Source organism: Blennius ocellaris (genome assembly GCF_963422515.1).
Source record: "Blennius ocellaris genome assembly, chromosome: 11".
In the NCBI taxonomy this organism is placed as follows: domain Eukaryota; kingdom Metazoa; phylum Chordata; class Actinopteri; order Blenniiformes; family Blenniidae; genus Blennius; species Blennius ocellaris.
This window is the reverse complement of record NC_137660.1, coordinates 16274641-16295459: the sequence shown is the minus strand read 5'-3', so window position 1 is coordinate 16295459 and position 20819 is coordinate 16274641. Positions and strand designations below refer to the sequence as shown.

Below are 20819 nucleotides of genomic sequence, written 5' to 3'. Positions count from 1 at the left end.
GGGAAGACAGAGAGAGAATGCATTGTTATCTTATATACATTTACCATGCGGTCCCAGCAGGGATAGCTTTTACTCTTCACTAGACCTCTTAGCACATTGCTTTTCCTCTCTGTCTTCCCTCTCTTTGGTTTTTTTTTTTGGGCGGAAGGAGGGGGGAGGGGGGGGGGGGATTGTCCAGTTCAAAAATTATGTGAATTAATCTTGCCCTCCTTTTACCCGTGATCCTTTGCATTTATCAGTGGGAGCGAAAGTGGCGGAGCAATCACATTTGGAAATTAAACAAATAAAAAAGTTGAAGATAGCTGAGTGAGTGATGAAGCCGGCCAATTGCTCGCAGCATAAATCTCCACCTGTCACCACCCCAACTCTGCCTACACACATTTGGATATTGTCATGATTTTACCGTGTTTGCATATATGAGCCTAATTTATTAGAATCAAACACCATCAGGATTATTTACAAGCAAGTTCTGGTCTGCTGCCAATAAGCCCATTAAGCACATTGTTGGAGAGTGGTTATATGATCAAATACACAATAGTAATTGTGAGTGGAGAGAGGCCAGAGTGTTTCTCAATGAGGTGATTATCAGCGTGCAGGTTATTGTGCTATTTCAGCATGACATGTAAATCTGCGTGGCACCATCAATCACAGTCCGCTGTCAGGAAAAGTGATGTGTGAAAACGCAGATGACAACTGTAAAGGATGAGGAGGAGGAGGGGGGAAAAAAAGAAAAGAACAAAAATGCAGGGCGTGAAAAAGTGAGGAACTAAGTATTTTATTTAATTTCAGCAGCTAAACATCTCAGCACGCTGCTTTTTCTCCACGTTGCAAACAGAAAGACACAAACACAGAAACATACTGTAGGAAAGGACAGCAATTTTACACTTGGCATTAAAGCCAGTGTAGCGAATGTCCGTCTGTTGTGCCGCAGCCGGATAGAGTGTCGATTCAAAGTTTTATAAAACAAGAAAAGTTTCAATACAAGCTGCAGAAATGTAACAAATTATCTTTTAAAGCAGTTTTTGGGAGACCTTGGAACGCTTCGTCAACACAGTAGATCAGTATTTTGGTATTTCTCAAGGTTTCTTTTTCTTAATATATGCCACAACTGTGTTTTTCTTAATTAAAGTGTGTTTTGTCTTTGTTAGTGCATGTTTTCAGGTTGAAGTGCCCCAGGGCCACTGATGCTGTGTGTGCCATGTTATATGGGATTTGTTGTTTGGCTGGTTGAAACACTAATAGCTTCTGTAGATTTGTAATATTTCTTTAAACAGATTATATCTCATTTCAAAGCAGTTGACAAACATGTCTTAGAAATGTATTACTTGAAAATCTTGATTTAAAAGAAAAAAATAATTTACAGTATAAAATCAGCCTCCATTGCATCGACACAGATTTTGAAAACTTTAAGGCTGGCAATTATTTTAACAAGCGATTCCCTGCTTTTATTTATGTGAACGAAATGCGACTTTGTACAGTCAGAAGATCCAAAGTGGTTTGTGGTGATGCTTATTTCGTGCAGGCTGTCTTGGCATCACACACACACACACACACACACACACACACACACACACACACACACACACACACACACACACACACACACACACACACACACACACACACACACACACACACACACACACACACAGCATGTGACACAAAAAGAGACAGAGAGAGCAGGGGTCTGGGGCTAAGTAAGCGGTACACCAGGTTATGCGTCATTTACCGCGGCTCAATAACAACCTTTCTCTCCGTCCGACACACCTGGTCACACAAAATGACACTTGCTGTCCTTTGAGAACACACACACACACACACACACACACACACACACACACACACACACACACACACACACACACACACACACGCACACACACACACACACACACACACAGAGCATATCTTCTTTCACCCTATGGTGGCCTCAACCAGACGCGTTACATCCCCACTCAACTATCTGCTTGTGACAGATGTATTTATGTAATGGTTTTGATAGGTATTGATCCGCACGGCGGAGCCAGTTAAGAAACAGAGAAAAATGAGATTTCAAAATCAACATGGCTGAGAGCGGTGTTTGGCAGAGATGATGCCTAACAAGAAGAAGAGTAAAAAAACGTGTGGCAGGCAGTGATGGTAAATAGTGTACAACACACACACACACACACACAAATGCAAAAAATGAAGGAAAAAAAAGAGAGCGGACAGCATGAACTGTGTGTGTGTGTGTGTGTGTGTGTGTGTGTGTGTGTGTGTGTGTGTGTGTGTGTGTGTGTGTGTGTGTGTGTGTGTGTGTGTGTGTGTGTGTGTGTGTGTGCACGTGTGTGTGCATGTGGGTGTGTGTGTGACCTTGGCTTGGCCCGGTGGTAAAGTGGAGCGTCAGGAGAGTCAGTGTGTGAGCAGTCAAGCGTTCTCCTTCAGATTAGCAGGCTTTATTACTGCCACCAACCACTGGCCTGACAAATCCTCTTATTTCATTTTGCCTTCCTTTACCTCTGCCTCGCTCGTTCTCTTTTCCTCACTCTTTTATTTCCCTAAAACCTTCCTCCCCCTCTTTTCTTCGGGCTCAGCGGCGGCTTTGCACACTTCACCTTGCACCCGGCCCGGCGGGCTCTGGGTGTTCCTCCCACTGCCGCGGCCCCTATTTCCTTCTTTCCTCCTCTTTCCTCCTCATTGTCTCCCCTTTTTCTGTGCTGCTCTGCTGTTACCTACACAGCTCTTTCCTCTACCTTCCTCCACTCCACCTCTTGCTCCGCTCCTCTGTCTCGCTATCTCCCCTCCCTCCTCGCTCTCTGCCTCTCTATAGTGTGATGAATCTGTAGACAGGGGCTAATAATTGTACTTCAGCCCAAGTGCTCATTTTTCTTTGTGTTTGAAAGCTGTGACAGGCAGGAGCTCTTTTTTTTTTCTTTTTTTTTCCTCTCCCCCCTCCGTCCCACCTCTCCTCCTCTGTGCACTCTCTCTCTTTCCCTTTTCTTTCTATCCTCACACAATGGGTGAGTAAAATAACTCAGGGTTTACAAGGTCATGCTGTCTAGCGGTGAGGACACGCTGGGGATTTGGGGCTGGAAGGATTTCCTCAAAGGTGCCGTGTTGAGGCTTCAATAAAAACAGAGAAAGTTATAGATTGCACAAGCAGATCTACAGGGGGAAATAAGTACATTTGATAGTGAACAGGCTCAGTGAATCACGGCTATCTGGATTCAAATGTTATCAATGTTGCTTCTAAGACTCTTTATAGAGGAACAAGTGATGGGCTGAAGCACGGCCACCAGCAGGAACAACTACTTTGCTGCACGTGCCAACTCCTCCATCATCTTCCTGGGGCTCAACTTTAATCATTGGCCAGAGAAATCTACTTAAAATGCTTTACTTCCTGCCTCATACAGCATTTGCATCGTATTTACAGCTTGTTGTTTTAATAGCTTGCCAAACGGTAAAGGAAGTCTAGTGTCTAAGTTCGCTCTGCTGGTTCGTTACATCTCACAGAGAAAAGCATCCGGCACAGTGAGGTGAGGTGGGGCAGCCCCGCCCTACCATTTCCCTCCAAAGCTTCATATGAGCACAAACACGCATTACACATAAATTAGCTTAGTAGAAGAAAAAAAAAGGTTTTTAAGGGACCGCAATTCAATTGAAACTTTTAAAAATATCTGCAAACCAGACATAAAATTTTGAGTTGCAGATTTTCATATTAAAACACACTAATTAGGTTAGAAAAAAAAAAAAAAAGAGTCATGAGGGAAATGGTTCTGAACGTTTTCTTTTGGTGACAATTATTAGAATATGCATTCAACACAGAGAGCTTGCAAGCAAAGCACTTGGTGAGGTATTGAAGGAAAATAATATTTCCATTGACTCCAAGTGGTACCTAATGAAAATTGATCAGCAGTTTTAATCCCAATGTCATCCTCAAAAGGCAGAAGATGAAAGGGGAGAAGCGGGGGAGGGAGGAAAAACAGAGAGCAAGACTTTATTGCCTGCTGTAGTTAGATGGTAAATTTCCTCCTGGCAGATATTTATTGGGTTAGTTGAGTCTAGAGAGAGCTTTAACATTGATTGTGATCATTAAATATATCCGCTCGAAATGGCAACATGGCATTCCTTCAGTCAATGGAGCCAATAGGAGCAGAACAAAGGCATAATCAAATCAATCCTCTCATAATTATTCTCTGAGAGGTGAAATTAATCACAAGAAGAAATAAAAACAATAATGGAAAATGAAATGGTCAGTCGTAAACAATTACGGCCCAAATTGAAATAAACTCAGTGAAGGGAAAAAAAATCAACTGTGAATCCAACTAATTAAAATAACATTCTAATGTATATTGGTTATTTGGTTTACAGAAATCCTTCAGTCATTATATTGTCGAGCTTTTATTATAACGGAGAGATGAAGAGATAGAGGGGCGAGTGTGTGTGTGCGTGTGTGTGTGTGTGTGTGTGTGTGTGTGTGCGTGTGTGCGTGCGTGTGTGTGTGTGTGGCCCGCACCGCGGGGTCAAAGGATCAAGGTCCTCCTCCCGTGAGAGCGGCACTTCTTCCTCCTCTCTGCTCGCTGAGAGGAAGTGTAGCTCATTGATTAGCTATCAGATGATTCCGATAGGGCCTGATCGATAGGACTTTGTATGAAAGCCAGGCAGGACCCTCCCTCTTCACTCAGGCACACACCCATAGATCGGCCACTGCGGCGCACACCCGCCCCAACGTGGCGTTGCTCCTTGTCTTCCTCAACATTTCCCTTTGTGTTTTCCGCGGCGCCGCAACCAAAGTCTTCCTCAGATGTTTTCTGAAAAGAGAGTTTTCACTGATCTTCGCTGAGCATTTCAGTGTCTCCACATCACAAGTGGCCGACTTTACATGTCGAACTGGTTAAAATGTTGTGCTGATATCAGCTCCTATTATATGGTGGGGGGGGGGGGGGGGGGGGGGGGCATGAAACACTCAGAAAGAAGAATTTGCAGCAGTTCTCTGAAGAAAGATTTATTAGTCAAACTGATGCGTTTCCAGCATGCAGCCTTCATCATTAGCGTCACCGTCCTGATATATGGTCACAAACAGTTGACATTATTCTCATGGTTATTTCCTTCTCAGTTTGAGATCGCTTCCTTTTACTGGAGATGCAGAGGAGAGGAGCAAACATTACACAAGTCTCAAGTATAGAATTACGGTCTTTAGGATTATCGCAGTTTGAGCTCATGAGGGACCGCGAGAAAATAATTACTCAAACAGGTTATTTGGTCTGCAATTCCTTTGAATAATATCACATTGCTGTAGCAGTGGAGTGTGACGCAATGCAGGAGTCGGAGATAAGTTCAGAGGCAGGAAATCCTCTTTTAATAATTCAAGTGTGGTGCAGCCACACATAAATCCACAGATAGCGAAGGAAACACAGCAAGATAAACAGAGACCAGTGTTATTTAATTCTCATTTAGTTAAAAAAAAACAACAACAAAGAAAGAAGCTGAAGTGAACAGTGAAACAGTACAAATGAGACTGAAGCTGAAAGATGCAGACACTTGGGTTGAAACAGTTTGGTCTCAACTTGCAAAATGAAGTGAGTGAAAACACGTCATGAAAATATAATTTTTTTACTTCTTTAACTTCCAGGGAATATCGGTTAGAATCAGCACCATGGACAGCGGTTGATGTCGCGCATACGTGATTATCATATCTTTAGCGATGGAGATTACTGTGAAACCCGTAAAGTGACCTGCTGAGGGATGGAGCTCTGTGGTTTCCTTCAATACAAATGTTTGTAGTTAAACAAAAACACTTCCTGAGATACTTTGTTAATTTCTGATACAAAGGTTAGTGCTTTTTACGAACGATTCACGTCTCTTCTAAATGAAATTAACACGTGTGTGTTACGTGTTTGTATTTTAACAGCTGCATGTTCATTGGAAAGTATAACTCTTTGTTTATAGACGCATCCATGTGAGAATATGACGAGCAACAGTAGCGGCATATATTTTGGATTGTGTCATGAAACCCCTTGTTATCCTCTTCCGTTCCTCGATGTGTACGTGTGCGTCGCTCCTGCTGGGTATATGTGTGTGTTTGTGTCTGTGTGTGTGTGTGTGTGTGTATATTTGTACTGTGTCTCTGTTCCAGGTGTGTCCAGTGCTGTGAAAGGACAATGATAAGACACCTGTACTCCGAGTACAGTACAGATTATAACAGAGCAGGACACCCATATCAGTTACCGTGCCGGGTACAGCGTGTCTCTGAGAGCGTGTGTGTGTGTGTGTGTGTGTGTGTGTGTGTGTGTGTGTGTGTGTGTGTGTGTGTGTGTGTGTGTGTTTAGAGAAAACCAGACAAAAAGTACAGCTAAAAGCAGAGTATTTTTTTCCTCCCAGAGTGTTGATGCTCTTAATCTGCTGAATGTTTGGGATGAGATGACTGATCTGCTCTTTGCATGAATGTTTTCCACTTTGACGTAAACATACCACTGAATGAGTGTTAATGAATGTATGAAACATTCCTCACATTGTGTTAGGATGACACACACACACAGCTTCCTACACAAACGTCTCCCCCTAATGGCCTGCAAATGAATGGACATCCACTGTCACTAGATAAAATACTTTCTATACACATAAAGAACAAGAGATTTAAAATGTTGTTTTTTCTCTCCTTTGTTCTTTTCACAGATATCATGACATTGGACTGCTGTTTCAAGAACAACCTATGGCCTCCAGACTGCTAAAAAGCACAATGTCTTGAAATTGCCCACGACAACCAACCACCGGCTTCAGGGCATCCAATCCACAGAAAACCCAAAGCCACGATTCAACACTTATAATAATTATGAAGAAAAAGAAAAAAGAAAAAAAAAGAAAAACAGGAGGCAGAAACCTTCGCATTCCTCCGGTCCAACAACACGAGGAACGAAACCAATTAAAGATCCTGGACTTTGTAAATAAGATTTTCCCTCTTGTGTATTTGTTATTCAAATGGAGAAAAAAAAAATCATCCCATCATTATCTTTAAATTGTACTGAAGACTACTACTTTGATTAAGTCGAATAAAAAAAAAAAAAAATGAAAAAAAAAACAAACTAATGCCCACACCCCGTTAGCACTTGCCCAGAAATCAGGATGTTGTAAATATTGTACAGAAAACAAATAGGGACATTGATATGAAAGGATGCTGAATAGTGTACATAACCATAGAACTCATACCTCTAATGAGAGTCACATGCTCATTGCTCTTTATTTCTTCTCACCCAAAAAGATTCAGCACAATGATTACTCAACACTCTGTATCTCAACACGAAACATAAAAATCAACATAAAACTAGACAGAGGATATGGAACATATAGACAACAATTGGAAAGACATATTTTCCACATTGGGCACTATTGCCGTAATCAGATGCGTATGGCATGGAGTGTATGCTTACGAGCTAACCCTGAAGAGTTGGTTGAACAGATCATTTGCTTTATTTGAACATTGAACTTTCGAACAAGACAAAAACTAAAGTAAAATGCAAATTAACATTAGGGAGGCAAACACAGAAAGAGCAAGAAAAATTCTAACACCCTACCCCAACTTCACTGTATACTACCACAGCAAAGCAGAACCTGACACATACTTTAATTTCCACCAGTAGATTGTACATGAAAACCTCTCATTTACTGTTTATGTAGTGTGATTTAGCCCCTATAGTGATGTGACATATCCAGATGGACTTCTGGGGTTTGGCAGCTCTTGTATAGTGCAGTCAGAGTGCAGTTATATTTTACGAAGTCCAAACCATCAGCCACCGTCTCCCCGTCCTCCTCGGCCCACTAGAGAGCCTGGATGCCCACCGACCTCTCCGCGACCAGGCGCTCGCTCAGCTCCCACAGGACGGAGGCGCTGCTCTGGTCCTGGGCCTGAGCGGACATCATGCAGCGGAAGCAGTTGTTGAAGTACATGCCGCCCAACCCCTCCAGCTCTGGAGCCACGGCGCAGTACACCGTGGTGGCCGCCCCTTGTTGCTGTGGACAGAGAAAGACCGAGCGAGAGAGAGGGAGAGAGAGAGAGAGCGAGAGAGAGGGGAAGAAGATCAGTGGGAGAACCATGACGCTCAGACGGAGACGGCGTCAACCTGCAGGAGGAGGGAAAAAATGCGGAGAAGAACTCATCCAATCACACACAGACATCAGGATGTGTCCTGTCCAGAGGAGAAAAAAAGAGAGAAGACAAACAGAGGACATGACCACATCTCTATGTCCTGTACAACTTACAGACAAAATGAGACAGCAGGACAGAGAGTCCACAGGAAAAAAAAGAAAAAAAGAAAAAAGACTCACGCACACGCTGTCTCTCCCCCGTTCCCCTGCAGCCCATGATGACTGGGTCATATTACCATGGGAATAGCATAACCCCGTACTGTACATATATTTATATACATATATTTATTTATTTAATTCTCTACCTGGTATGTATAGGACCTCTGGCTATATGGGACCATGTGAATGATAAAGATGTATAGACTCACCACGGAGAAGGTGAAGAGGGCTTCTGACTGGATGGGAATCACCAGAGAAACCACAGATGTTGTGTATGTTACAAAAAGTAGGTTTTAACGCCGCGAGTATGAATATGTATATTTTCACATCGTGTGTGTAGGGGCTGAGTCAGGCTTGCAAAGTTGAGAACAAGTGTTGAAAACTATATTAGAAGAGATCTCTGTCAAAATCTGAAGTTAGTAGGTTGGTTTGAGATTAACTGTATTTTCACACACGCACACACACACACGTTCAAACAGATTTCTTCCCTCCATCGCTTTTGCAGTAATTTCTTTCTCATGTCTAAATCTGAAGATCATTCAAGTCTGAACCCATAAAATGACTCTGATTCATGTCGTCTCAAGCTACAACGCACTGTAACAGTAAAACGGGATTTGGACGCAACCTGCTAAGTTCCCTAATACACCCTGCCCCATCAGTCAGTAATTAGCAGGGATATTCTTGGAGGGACATTTCAGTGACATTTGAAAAATGAAAGTTGAAACTGCAGCAGAATAAACACGTCAGAGAGAATTACACACATAACCCGAATGCTCAAAGAGGGATCTTTCATGTTGCAGCTCCAACTAAAAGCTGCTGTGACAGCTTCCCTGCAAACTCCAGGGCTGGAGACGACTTCTATACGGCCACATGAAATGGCTCGCCTCTTTATCTCCCGATGAGAGAGCGAGGGTGAGAGAGAGAGAGAGAGAGAGAGAGAGAGAGAGATGGATGGGGGCAGAAGAAGTGAGAGGGAACACTGATGTGATGACTGAAGACTCGTGTTTAGCACAGAGCCCTGGCAAATTGTGAGACAAACCCATATATGCAGTAGTCAAACATGGGCAAGACACACAGATATGCACACATGCATAATGGGGGCTCGTTACATTGCCAAGCGTTTGAACAGCTTCCTAAAGCAGCTGTGAGACCAACACACATGAAGTGGAAGATTCATTGAGGTCCAACGTATTTATACATCCACAAGAAAGTACAGAAATATGCACACAAATGCAAATGCAACGAACAGAAAACGCCGCGCACGAACCGGATTCCAAGAAATGTTCGCCTCATCAACACACATTCACACACACACACACACACACACACACACACACACACACACACACACACACACACACACACACACACACACACAGAAAACCCCCTCTAAGCTCTAAGTAAAGTTCTACCAGGAGGAGCCCTGGTGTGTGGCGTCGCAGCAGCAGCAGATTGAGCGCGTTTGAAGTGCAGCATGATGAGAGAAGCTGGTAAACAGCAGATGAAAAGGCAGCATCTCTGTGTGCGCCGCTGTCTGTCTCACCTGCCAGTGAGGCGATAACTTCATCCACATCATATGCCGCCATATCAAAGACCGACAAATGCCAAGCAGTGTCTCTGACTTGCAGGTTCACTCGCACTCGGTTCAACTCATCTCCCTTCACTTAGGGCATCTGATTTAGCTCGTCTGAAAGCGAAATGTCTTCTTAAACTTCTCTGAAGATTTCAGCGCCGCAAGCTCTGACTCGCTGACGCCCCATTGAACTTGGTTGACTTTCAGAGCATTTTGTTTGTGTCCAATTACCAAACACTGCAGGTCCAGCTGTAGGTTGAAATATTGATAAAAAATAAATAAATAAATTAAAAAAACTTTCATCTTCAAAAATCCAGATTTATGTAGCTTAGTTTTCAATGAAACTGTCAGTATTTATTTTTTAAAAAGAGCTCCCAGTTTTTGAAAAGCAAGTCCAGATAAGTGTTTCTGTGCAGCTGTCCTGTTAGAGGCGAATAGAGCAGTACATGGGCCGTTTATGCCGTGTGTCCAGCAATGTGCTATCTTATTGGTGTTTAGCTCACCCCCCCCCCCCCCCCCCCCCCACACACACACACACACACCCCCTCACCACTTGACCTTGTGACCTCCTTAAAAGATAAGGCTGATGAGATTAGGCATTAACATGCTCAACCACCCACCACAGCCATTTATCATTGTGTGCGTTTAGAGATAGGAGGCAAGGCGTGTCTGAGGTCTGAGGTAGTGGGAAAGAGAACAAGAGGGGCTGAGCAATAATCTCAATACACTTACATTGACACACAAACACATTCATACGTGCATGCCCGAGCTCAAGTATGCCGCCGGCACACGAGCACCAACAGAAACGATAATAAATCTACACGAAATGTCATGTCACTTAAACGGTGTACATCTCTGGTGACCATTTTCTCTCCCGTATCAAACTGGAGATCAAGCCTGTAAATTTCTCTGCCTACGAACTGATGGGTTTTGATATGTGTCCTTCTATATTTTGCAACTGAACGTGAATCATTTCACATGTACTGAAGCTCCCAGAGAAAGAGCTGTGCTTGCTTTTAGGTGGTGGGCTCACAAAGTAAAACATTTAAGCAAACCCGGACCGAGACTTTCCAGATACCTTGAGTTTGAAATGAAAGATTCTGACAGGATGAATTCCCTACTCGTATAATGTAAAAAAAATAAATAACTAAAATTACAGCCCTCTGCATTGGTAGGTATTGCAGATAATCCATGGCTGCAATAAATATAGGACAATTAGCGAGAGTGAATTGTTCATGGGAGGATTGTATCGCCCTTTTGCTATGCCGATGCTCTCTAAGCCATCTAAAACCTCTTTATAAGAACAAATGATTCTTAGTTATCGAGTGAACAGACAATGTAAAATCTCTGCATTTTGAAAGGGTGCTTCACGTTATTGCTTTGGGGAAACCAGAGATGAGTTTCTCTGAGTCGGTCCAGGGGAGGTCCAAGGAAAAAAGGTTGGGAATCACTGACTTAAAATACATACTTCTCCCCCCAAAAAAACCCCAAACAAACAGCTCTACATTTACTATTCTGATTTGGAGAGAAGGGGAGATGTGACAGATGAGGTGCACTGAAATTACTCCAGAAATTATGGCAGGAAGAAAAATGACAAAAATAAAACACGAGCAATACGAGAAAAAAAACAACAATAAAGCAAACACAGAAACACTGAAGGGATACTTTGAAAACATGATGCAATAAGCTAAATGCTGATAAGTGGCAATATACCCGTTCTTATCCTGGGATTCAACACTATGATTCTGTAAGTGCTCTGGAACCAGATCCAAGTCTTCCGATCTCGGCATCGACTCTGCAGCAGCAGACCTCATGGACTTGCAATGGAAATGTCATTGCATAGTGTTGCGCAATACTCATCGAGAACTTCTTTATCGAGCGTATTCAAAAGCAAAAAAAGTGTATGTGGGGGAGGTGTGATGTTGTTGAATTAACAGTAATGTTACTTTGCTGTGTTCTGTTCTGTGTCTTCATCCTCCCAGATGTACTCGGCCATATGAGCTTTCGCTGACCTTTATGCATGTGACCCTTCACCCCCCAACATCTGTAGTTATGACATTGACCTCTCCCTCTGACCTGGATGTAAATAACCCAGTACTGTAGAGCAGTCTGTTTTTGACCCATTCCTGTATATAGAGACTGTAAATACGAACAGCTATGCATGCTGAAAACCTAGCAATTCTTTCAGGTACTTTTATAATCCCCAAATTCTCATATGGCATGTGCTGGAAAAAAAAAAAAAAAAAAAAAAAAACTTTAAAAAAGTTGGGAAAAAAATATGAAAGGATTAAAAAATAAATTTAAAAAAATGACCAAAAAAAAAAAAAAAGTTTAAAATAAATGAGTTGATAATATTGTCAGGCAATATCCTCTCTTGGACAGTGTGTGTAGAGTCTTCCTGTTTTCTTACTCCTGTGGGTGGTTCTCTTCCTTTGCCTGTCCCGTGTTTCTGCTCACCATCTGTGTCAGTTGTTGTCGGTTGGCATTTGTACAGCAGCGAGGGTTGAGGCAGAGAGGAGCGGAGAGCGGAGTGTCCACCACAGACCTCTGTGATGGCACTCCAACTCAGCGGCAGCAGCAGCAGCAGCGCTAAACGTTGGCAGAGCTCACAGTGCCTGGGACACAATTTGAGAAGTCCGTTCCTGGTGCAAACCACAGATAATTAGAGCGCATGTCCGTGCTTGTCTAATGCAGAAAACGTTTTTTTGATCAGAACCACAAGTTGTTTCTATCTTTGTTTTTTTGTTTTTTTAATTCAACTGGACATTTGCAAAGCTGTCAGTTACAGACCAGCAGCATTCACCACTTCTTGCAAATGCGATTTTAGCCTATTTTAGACACAGCTACACGTTCGGAAAAGCTGGCACGCAAACGACATATTTGTTCTTCATCTCTGGCTCATGGAATACCTTAATTATAAAGGCATTAAGTGAAATAAGTAATTTTTTAAGACTCAGTGTAAAAAGTCGACAACATGCATTTTAGGAAACCGTCCTGGCTCGTCGTCAGGGGATCAGGAGGAGTTCAGTTTTGCCTCAGCCCTCAGCCCAGCCTCGTGGAGTAACTATCCTGAATGTGGGACTCCAAACTGATTGTGATTCTGTTTCAGGAATGTTTTTTTTCAACCTGTGATGTTTAAAATAGATGGAGGTGTCTGATTTTTAATCTGTGCTAAAGATATTTTACATTTAATAAATAACCATTGAAATCAAAGCTTCGTAAGTGTGCCGTTTGTAATGTGGACACGATCTTCGCCCTCAGCCGTGCTAACCTCTGCGAGCCGACAGCTCAGCTGAGCGTGCCCGGCCGTGCCGAGGAGGGGAATCCTGGGTAATGCGGTCCCCCCTCAGATAAACAAGCTGTCCCTCCATTCAGCTTGATCACTCAACCAAGATGGGAGGAGATTAGCACCTCAAACAACCTCAGCGCACACTTCAGAAGCCATCCTGACACTCAACTACCATGAATCTCTGGTCGTCTCCATCGCGCACATCGAGGTGGATCAAAGGTCACATCAGATAACCAAAAGTCAAGATGTTGTAGGTCACGCAGCTCTACCGTGAGGTTGAGAATGTCGAGAAAACAGAATCGCACAAGCAGACCAGGACTCACATCCACACTGGATCCAACTGAAACACTGAGCCTCTATTAGAACGGGAGCTGCTATAAGGTAGCAGAGAGTTTGTTTAGACCTCCAGAGAATGACCAGCTCTTTTCATCACCAATATCCCCAGTGATTAGTCTGCCCCCTAGTCATCTGTATACTAAACTCTATTTTGTACTGTCCATTAGCCCACAGGCTGATGGCTAATACTCACCTACAGGCTGTGTGCTCCCCCGGGGGGCATTAAGAGCAGGATGGAGGGACTGGCCTCCCTCCCGGCTTCACTTTCCATTCCTTCATCATGCCCTGTCTGTCTACTTTGCCCCCTGCTTCTTCCTCAGCCCTTTATTTTCCATCAACCATCTACAGATCCCTTTATCCCAGCATCCCCTTCCCCCTCCGGCACCATAACTTACAGGACTGGGCGCACAATGTTGCTGTAACTGAGGTCTCGTGGGTGGACGGCCATAGTGGAACCTCTTGAAGGTAAATGGATCTCCTTCTCTGGAGTCCTAGATCACAGATGAACCATGTTGACAGTCTTTCTTTAAGCAAGCAGAGTGATGTAGTGGAAGATGAAAAGGCCGAGAGAAAAAAGGAGTAGAGGGGTAAACTATGCAGGAGTGACAGGAACACAACACAAAGCACCTCAAACCCCTCCCTCCATAGCCCAGCATTATTTCTCTTTTCTCTCTGCGGCCCTCTCTTTACCCTTTTTGCGCCAGATAAGATCAACCGGGTGTCAGTCATCAACAGCCTCCTGTCACACCGTGATTGTTCATCTGTTATGTGTGTGTGTGTGTGTGTGTGTGTGTGTGTGTGTGTGTGTGTGTGTGTGTGTGTGTGTGTGTGTGTGTGTGTGTGTGTGTGTGTGTGTGTGTGTGTGTGTGTGTGTGTGTGTGTGTGTGCGCGCATGTGTGCACGCGTGTAAATGCGCAGTCCAATGCGACATTGCTGCATACATTTAATGCCCCCGTGTTCAAGGGAACAATAGAAGGGGAAGTGGGGAATGAAGTGGAGGGGATGGAAAGGACAAGAGGAGGAGGGGAAACAAGAGGGAAGAGGGTAGAGACAAGCAGAAGAAGGAAACGAAGCAGAGGAGGAGATGAAGGAGCCAGGACGCAAGGCATCCAAGGGGAAAACGACGAGGAGTCAGAAGGACTTGCGCAACGACTGTGAAACTATCTCATTTTTATCTTGTGAGAGGACTTCCGAAGTGATCCGCACAACCTAATTATTTTCCCCTAATAAAAGCAACATATGCTAAGACAATAAAAGGCCTTATTGGACACCTATTCATTAAAAAGGAGCAGTAAAAGGTGTAGGACTCTGGCACTGGGATTAGCTTTTAAAAGGGCTTTTCTGGAGCTGGAAATGGCCTTAGTCTACCTTTAGCATGTCCATATGGGTGCATAGTCCACCATAAAAGATCTGAATTATACATGAAGGGGCCTGGCTGCTTTATTGGCTGTGATCTTCCTTTTTACTCGAGACCTAATTGCATCAGCGCACGATACCTCAAAGTTTGAGCTGCATCACTCCTTTGCTCTCGTGGTACTGTGTTTGAACGTTGGCCAATGCAGCCTCAAGTGAATGGTTTGTTGATATGTACAGTACATATAGCTAATGGCAACCATTCAACGGCAGCAAGATCGCCCATAATTCACAAAAGTTTGTTAAGGCAGTAACATCCAGTCGAAATCTGACAGCTTGACACAGTGAAGTCATTATTCCATATGGTCAACGTACTGTAAGTGTCAGTGTGTTTCTATTATGAGCAGAGCAATGCTGTCTGTGTGTCGGTATGTGAGTATGTGATGAGCTGGTGTAATAGGGCCACACACAGGTGTGTGTATGCTCACCTCCTCACTGATGCACCAGCTAATTGGTCTCCTGCGGCAACCTGACATATTCACACACTCAAAGCCAAACCCACACACACACACACACACACACACACACACACACACACACACACACACACACACACACACACACACACACACACACACACACACACACACACACACACACACACACGATACTGCATGTATACAGCCTGTGTAAATATGCACACATGTGCAAACACAACCATGCATGTGACTACATTCACAGGCAGCCCGCAGAGTGCATCTCCAAATCAACTCATTATCACAGTGCTGACTCCGAGTGAAGAATGGCACTTCAACAGACTGTTCCTATAGTACACACACACACACACATGCTTTAAAGTACTGCAAAAGAAAAGAAAAGCCACTGACCACAGAGGCACACTGTAAAATAAAAGCCCTAAAAAAAAAAAAATGCACTAAAGAGCCACACAACTTCTGAGTTGCCTCCAAAAGTCGCACCACTGAAAAAGGCAGCCGTCCCCAAATACGCAAAACTCAATGCAAACATTACCAGCTTTTTTTTTCTAAATGCCGAATAACTGTGATCATAGCAGCCATCACTTGAACAACAGACACGAGGCCAGCTATGACAATTACTGAGAAAAGAATACTCTCGTAAAATCTAACATTACCACTGGGAAGAAAACCCCGTTGTTTAACATAGTCCTGCTACATTTTAAAGGCACCACATAAAGCAAAGGAAAATGACTGGCAAACATAACAAGTAAAATCAATTTGGGATGAACTGTTTATTAAAAAGAAACATAAAGGTAAAAACATTCGCATTTTCTTCTATTTAAGATCTTTTCGTACAATTTTTTCATCCAGAATATTTTGTCTATTTGCCTTAAATTCATCTCAGCCCCAAAACTAAGTTCACTTTTCTCTTTCTATCCATCTTTCTGAGTGTAGATAAGGAAAAAAAAAACCCTGGTCTATCCTGTTCAGTTCGCTATTTCCTCTCAGCTATTCTACTGCCACCCCCTTCCTTCGTGGTGGAGGTCGAGAGAGAGGGATGTTCTGTTTTAAATAAGAAGGCAGCGCTGGCCCATTAAACTCTGATAGTAATGATATTAATTTGGCAGGAACGTGTCATTTTCACAGGAGAGCAACTAGCTGAACTGTCATTACGCGCGCACACGCGCACACACACACACAGAAGCAAAGCATTTGTCTCATTCGCACCATCTCTGCACACATACACTCACACACAACGCACCCTGGCTGTCGCTCTCTCACACACGCACACGCACAGACACACACACACACACACAAACGGAACATGTCACAGGAGAGCAGCTAGCAGTAACATTATGAGAGACTCGTAGAGATCTGCTAATGGGATAGATTAGCATGCCCTTGGTCACAACGGCTACAATGGAGTGACTGGAGCTCTGACTTATACCCGTGCACCCCCCACCCCCACCCCCACCCCCACCCCTTCCTTTACCAGCTTTTACCCTCCTGTGCTGCACTTTCTCCATGTTCCCCTTTTCACTCTCTCCCCCTCTTGTTTTGATCTTCAGGTTTGCGGATTCCGATCCCCTGCTTCAACGGTTAAAATCCAAGAAAAGGACTGGCAGAATCATTTGTGGTGCAGCGAGATTGAAAAGCGGTGACACAATATCAAAATAGTTTTCCCTTCATATGGATTTTGTTAATGGAGCTTAATGAGCATGGTGGACCTCTGTAATCAATACACGAATGAATGTGATGGTTATCTTAATGTGTTAGTGGTAAGCTGAATGAAGAGCTGCTGCACTCAATGAGATTACACTAAAATATGTTTCATTTTCTATTCGTTTTATTTGTACCATAGCTGAGATCAGCTCCGGGGCCCTGGGACCTTGTACAGGATGAAGCCGTATAGAAGATGAATAAATTTTTCCAGATGTTAAGACTTTTTTTAAACCAAAAGTTATGAGAATTATGAGGTGAATGCTGAGGTTGACACAGTTGTTTGTTCATGCTTGATATGAGAAAACATGACAGAATACCCAGGCCTGAAGCGAATGGCTCAAACTGATATAGCTTTGGATCAGGTCAGGTCAGTCCTGAAACTGGAGGTCCAGAGTCCAGAGTTCTCAGTGTCTTCCATCTCTAACGCACATGAATTAAATGAGTTACACTCATATCAGTATGAAGATTAAAATTCTTGAAAAAATTCACTGGATTCAGCCTAAACGTCTAACTTCAGGGAGAAACTTCATTTTCAGGCAACATGAGTTAGAAATCTAAAGCACATTGGCAATTTAATTTGAGAGATATGGGACTTTAGTTTTTAATTTATTGTTGTATATTATGCATCATATTATTTTACATACTTTCTGGGATTTACAATGGTTTCAGTAGGGATATTTTTGATTATAATTCACGAAAAAAAATGTTTAATTACAATATCTTTTTAAAAAGTGGGGCTTTAGAGCTGTGAACTGTACATGTTTTAGATTTAGATGTTTTATTTTATTAAAAAAACAACATAGTTTTAGGGAGATACACAAGGCTGCATCTGCACATGTGAGCACAAATCCAAACACATAATGAACTGAAGCCAGAACCACACGCAAACTATGAGGGCATTGTGTGGTTGCAGAAGAAACTTAAGGGATTTACTTAGTTTTATTGGTCCAGTGATTCATGTGCATGTGTTGTGAGGTAAGGTGAGAGTGTGCATTCCAATAAGCTGTGTGTGTGTGTGTGTGTGTGTGTGTGTGTGTGTGTGTGTGTGTGTGTGTGTGTGTGTGTGTGTGTGTGTGTGTGTGTGTGTGTGTGTGTGTGTGTGTGTGTGTGTGTGTGTGTGTGTGTGTGTGTGTGTGTGTGTGTGTGTGTGTGTCCACACTGACCCCATCTCGGCACTCCTGACCGGTTGAATGCAGGCTGCATAAATTAGTGCTGATGCTCTGCGATGTAATTATGCTGCTGTCAGGATGGCCCCTCTACTCAAATTCATTTTAATAAAGTTGGTCTCCAAGGTTACCAACCGGGGGTCACCTTCGGTGTCAGTCCCTATGGATCACACCCACAGAACCTTCTGAAAGTCTCTGGTCAGTGTACAGTAGCGCCGCAACTCCACTGGTCCCCACGTCACGGTGCAAACATACCCCCCACCGACCGGCTCGGGATGGAGTGAGATAGGTAACAGAGAAGAAGGCTGACGAAAGCAAGGGGGAATAGAAACAAAAGAGGTGATGCAGAGACAAAGAGACAGATCAAAGTGCAGAAAGATGGGATAGAAAATATGGAAGAAGGAGGGGTTTCGAATGGACGATGAAAATAGGCGGGAGGATGGAGGAAGGAATTAAAAACGAGACGAAAAGAGTAAAAGGGAGAAGCGGACAAGGGTGCAGGGACAAGGAGAGGGCAAGGGAGTGTCTCTCTCGCTCTCTTGGGCAGATGGCGAGGTGTATTCTCATTTGTCCTGCTACACCGTGTGTGTGTGTGCCAACACTAACCTCCAGGGCAGAGCTGCAGCACAGAACACGCTCTCAATTAGCCAATAACACAGACCTGCGCCTACAGCTGGAGAGCAGGACGCACTGCTGGGGCCCCGCGCAACTAATAGTTTAACACGCAGGAGCAAAAGACACTGTTGCAACACTAATTGAATGTGGCGCTAAATAAGTTCACCGTTTTCAAATATTTCCTCCATCTTCAGTAGGGCTTCATTATGTTGAGGTTCACTGGGTGCTGGAGCCAATCCCAGTTAACTCTGGGCAAGGCAGGGTACATCCTGGGCAGGCAATGTGGAATATCTTTATTAAAAGGATCCTTAAAGCTTTAATGTTTAGTGAAGCTGTTTAGGAGTTTAGACCGCTGGGAGATTGTCTTTAATGTACTGAGTTTCTCTCCGTTACGAACTTTCCATCCCTTCACACGTCACCAATGCTCGTCACTCTCCCACTCTCTGGCCTCTCATCTCTGTAGTTTCTTGCAGAAGCTTTGACTTTATTATTATAGTTTGTGATGTGTGCTTAGCACCCCGATCAAGCCTGTAAACAAGTGGATGAACTTGTCATGCGATGCTAAATTGTTTGTCGTTTTATTTATCTGCCTGACCGTCTCCCTTCACCTCTCTGCCTGGATCAGCAGTTGCCTTCTTCCTGGGGAAAAAAAAAGTGAGCTTTTCCTGTCCACTGTTACCAAAACTTGCTCGTGTGGAATTCTTATTTTTATTTATGTCTAACTTTTGTGACGTAAAAGTGCCATAACATGGCTTTGTTGTAATCACTACTCAGCTAAACTGAATTACTGAATTGAATTGAATAAATCTATGTGCTATAAGTTACTCACTGCGACGCTCCTTCTTCGTTTCTGCCTGTTCTTCGCATCGAGAGTGAAATCTTGCATTAACAGTGTATCACTGGCCAGTTTCACACAAATACTTTGTACACTTTCCCTTAGCCTGCGTGCATACAGTGTGAGAGATGGTGTAACCCAGCAGTGTGGACTGGGGTGACTTTGAGGGCCCGTGTAATAGTTACAGCAACACGCTTTGTTACCTGCAGGTAATTTATGGTTGAACTGGCCTGAGAGTCTGATACGATCGACTGCCCCGACCGTCTTTACCAGCCAGCCCCAAAGACACAGAGGAAAGCTTCATCTGAGGTGGGAAAGTAATATAGCGATACAGAGGCAAAAAAAAAAAGGTGAAGGTAGTATACTGCAGGACGACCCAAAATGTTCCTACCAGAAGGAAGGGTCTGCATTTAGAACTGCAGAGGTACAATAAAGCAAAAGTGCGCTTGAGGAAAGCATACCAGGGAATGAGTAATGCGAGTGAAAGGCATTGACATGAGAGAAATTAGAGAGTTGCACAGCAGTTAAGTTCACAGCATCTCTCTCGAGGTGTGCTGAGATTTAGATTGCTTTAGAGACTGACGGTCTATTTGTCTGAACCACACCAACAAGGAACATTTAGCTAATTGAATGATTAATAAATTCAGCTGCGTCACACTATTTCACTCTGCTGCTGGCTTTGGATAAAAATGTCTGCCAAATGTGAGGTGCCATATATCATGGGTTTGAGTTGCTTTGCGTGAGGCTCACACTGAGCATCAGTGGGACTTGAACCAGCCTCGTGGTGTGCAGAAAGTAGCCGAGATACAGTAATGACAGCGCGGTGAAAGGCGGAACCTCAGGCCTTTATTGTCCTGCGCGTCTTCCTCCCGGTTTCATCGGGAGCCTTCGACGTTTCAACATTTGAATTTCCCTGCTGCTGGCTCATCGTTATCTCTGTCTGAGAGACTCAAGTTCCCAAGTTCAACCAAAAGTGCAAATGGGGAGCCAACAAGCACCTGTCTACCTAATATGGACAGGCAGAACACTCTCCACGCCCACTCTGCTACACCTTCTCACCTCTAATAAAGACAGCCACAGACCCTTGCTCTACATACACCTTTCCTTCACCACCTCCCCTAATCTGGTTAGGCAGGAACCTCCTCGCCCTTCTCTCTCCTCCCTTGTACCTCCC

General features: G+C 43.6%; 1 protein-coding gene across 1 annotated transcript in view; it reads right to left on the bottom strand.

Moving 5' to 3' along the window:
* Positions 1-5086: 5086 nt before the first annotated feature.
* The window catches only part of wwox (WW domain containing oxidoreductase), a 132495-nt gene continuing 116762 nt past the window's right edge, over positions 5087-20819 (bottom strand). The window contains exon 9 of the mRNA XM_080505404.1: positions 5087-7986. Within this exon, the coding sequence (XP_080361530.1) occupies positions 7795-7986 (192 nt within the window). The 3' untranslated portion in view covers positions 5087-7794. The remainder of the gene's footprint in view (positions 7987-20819) is intronic.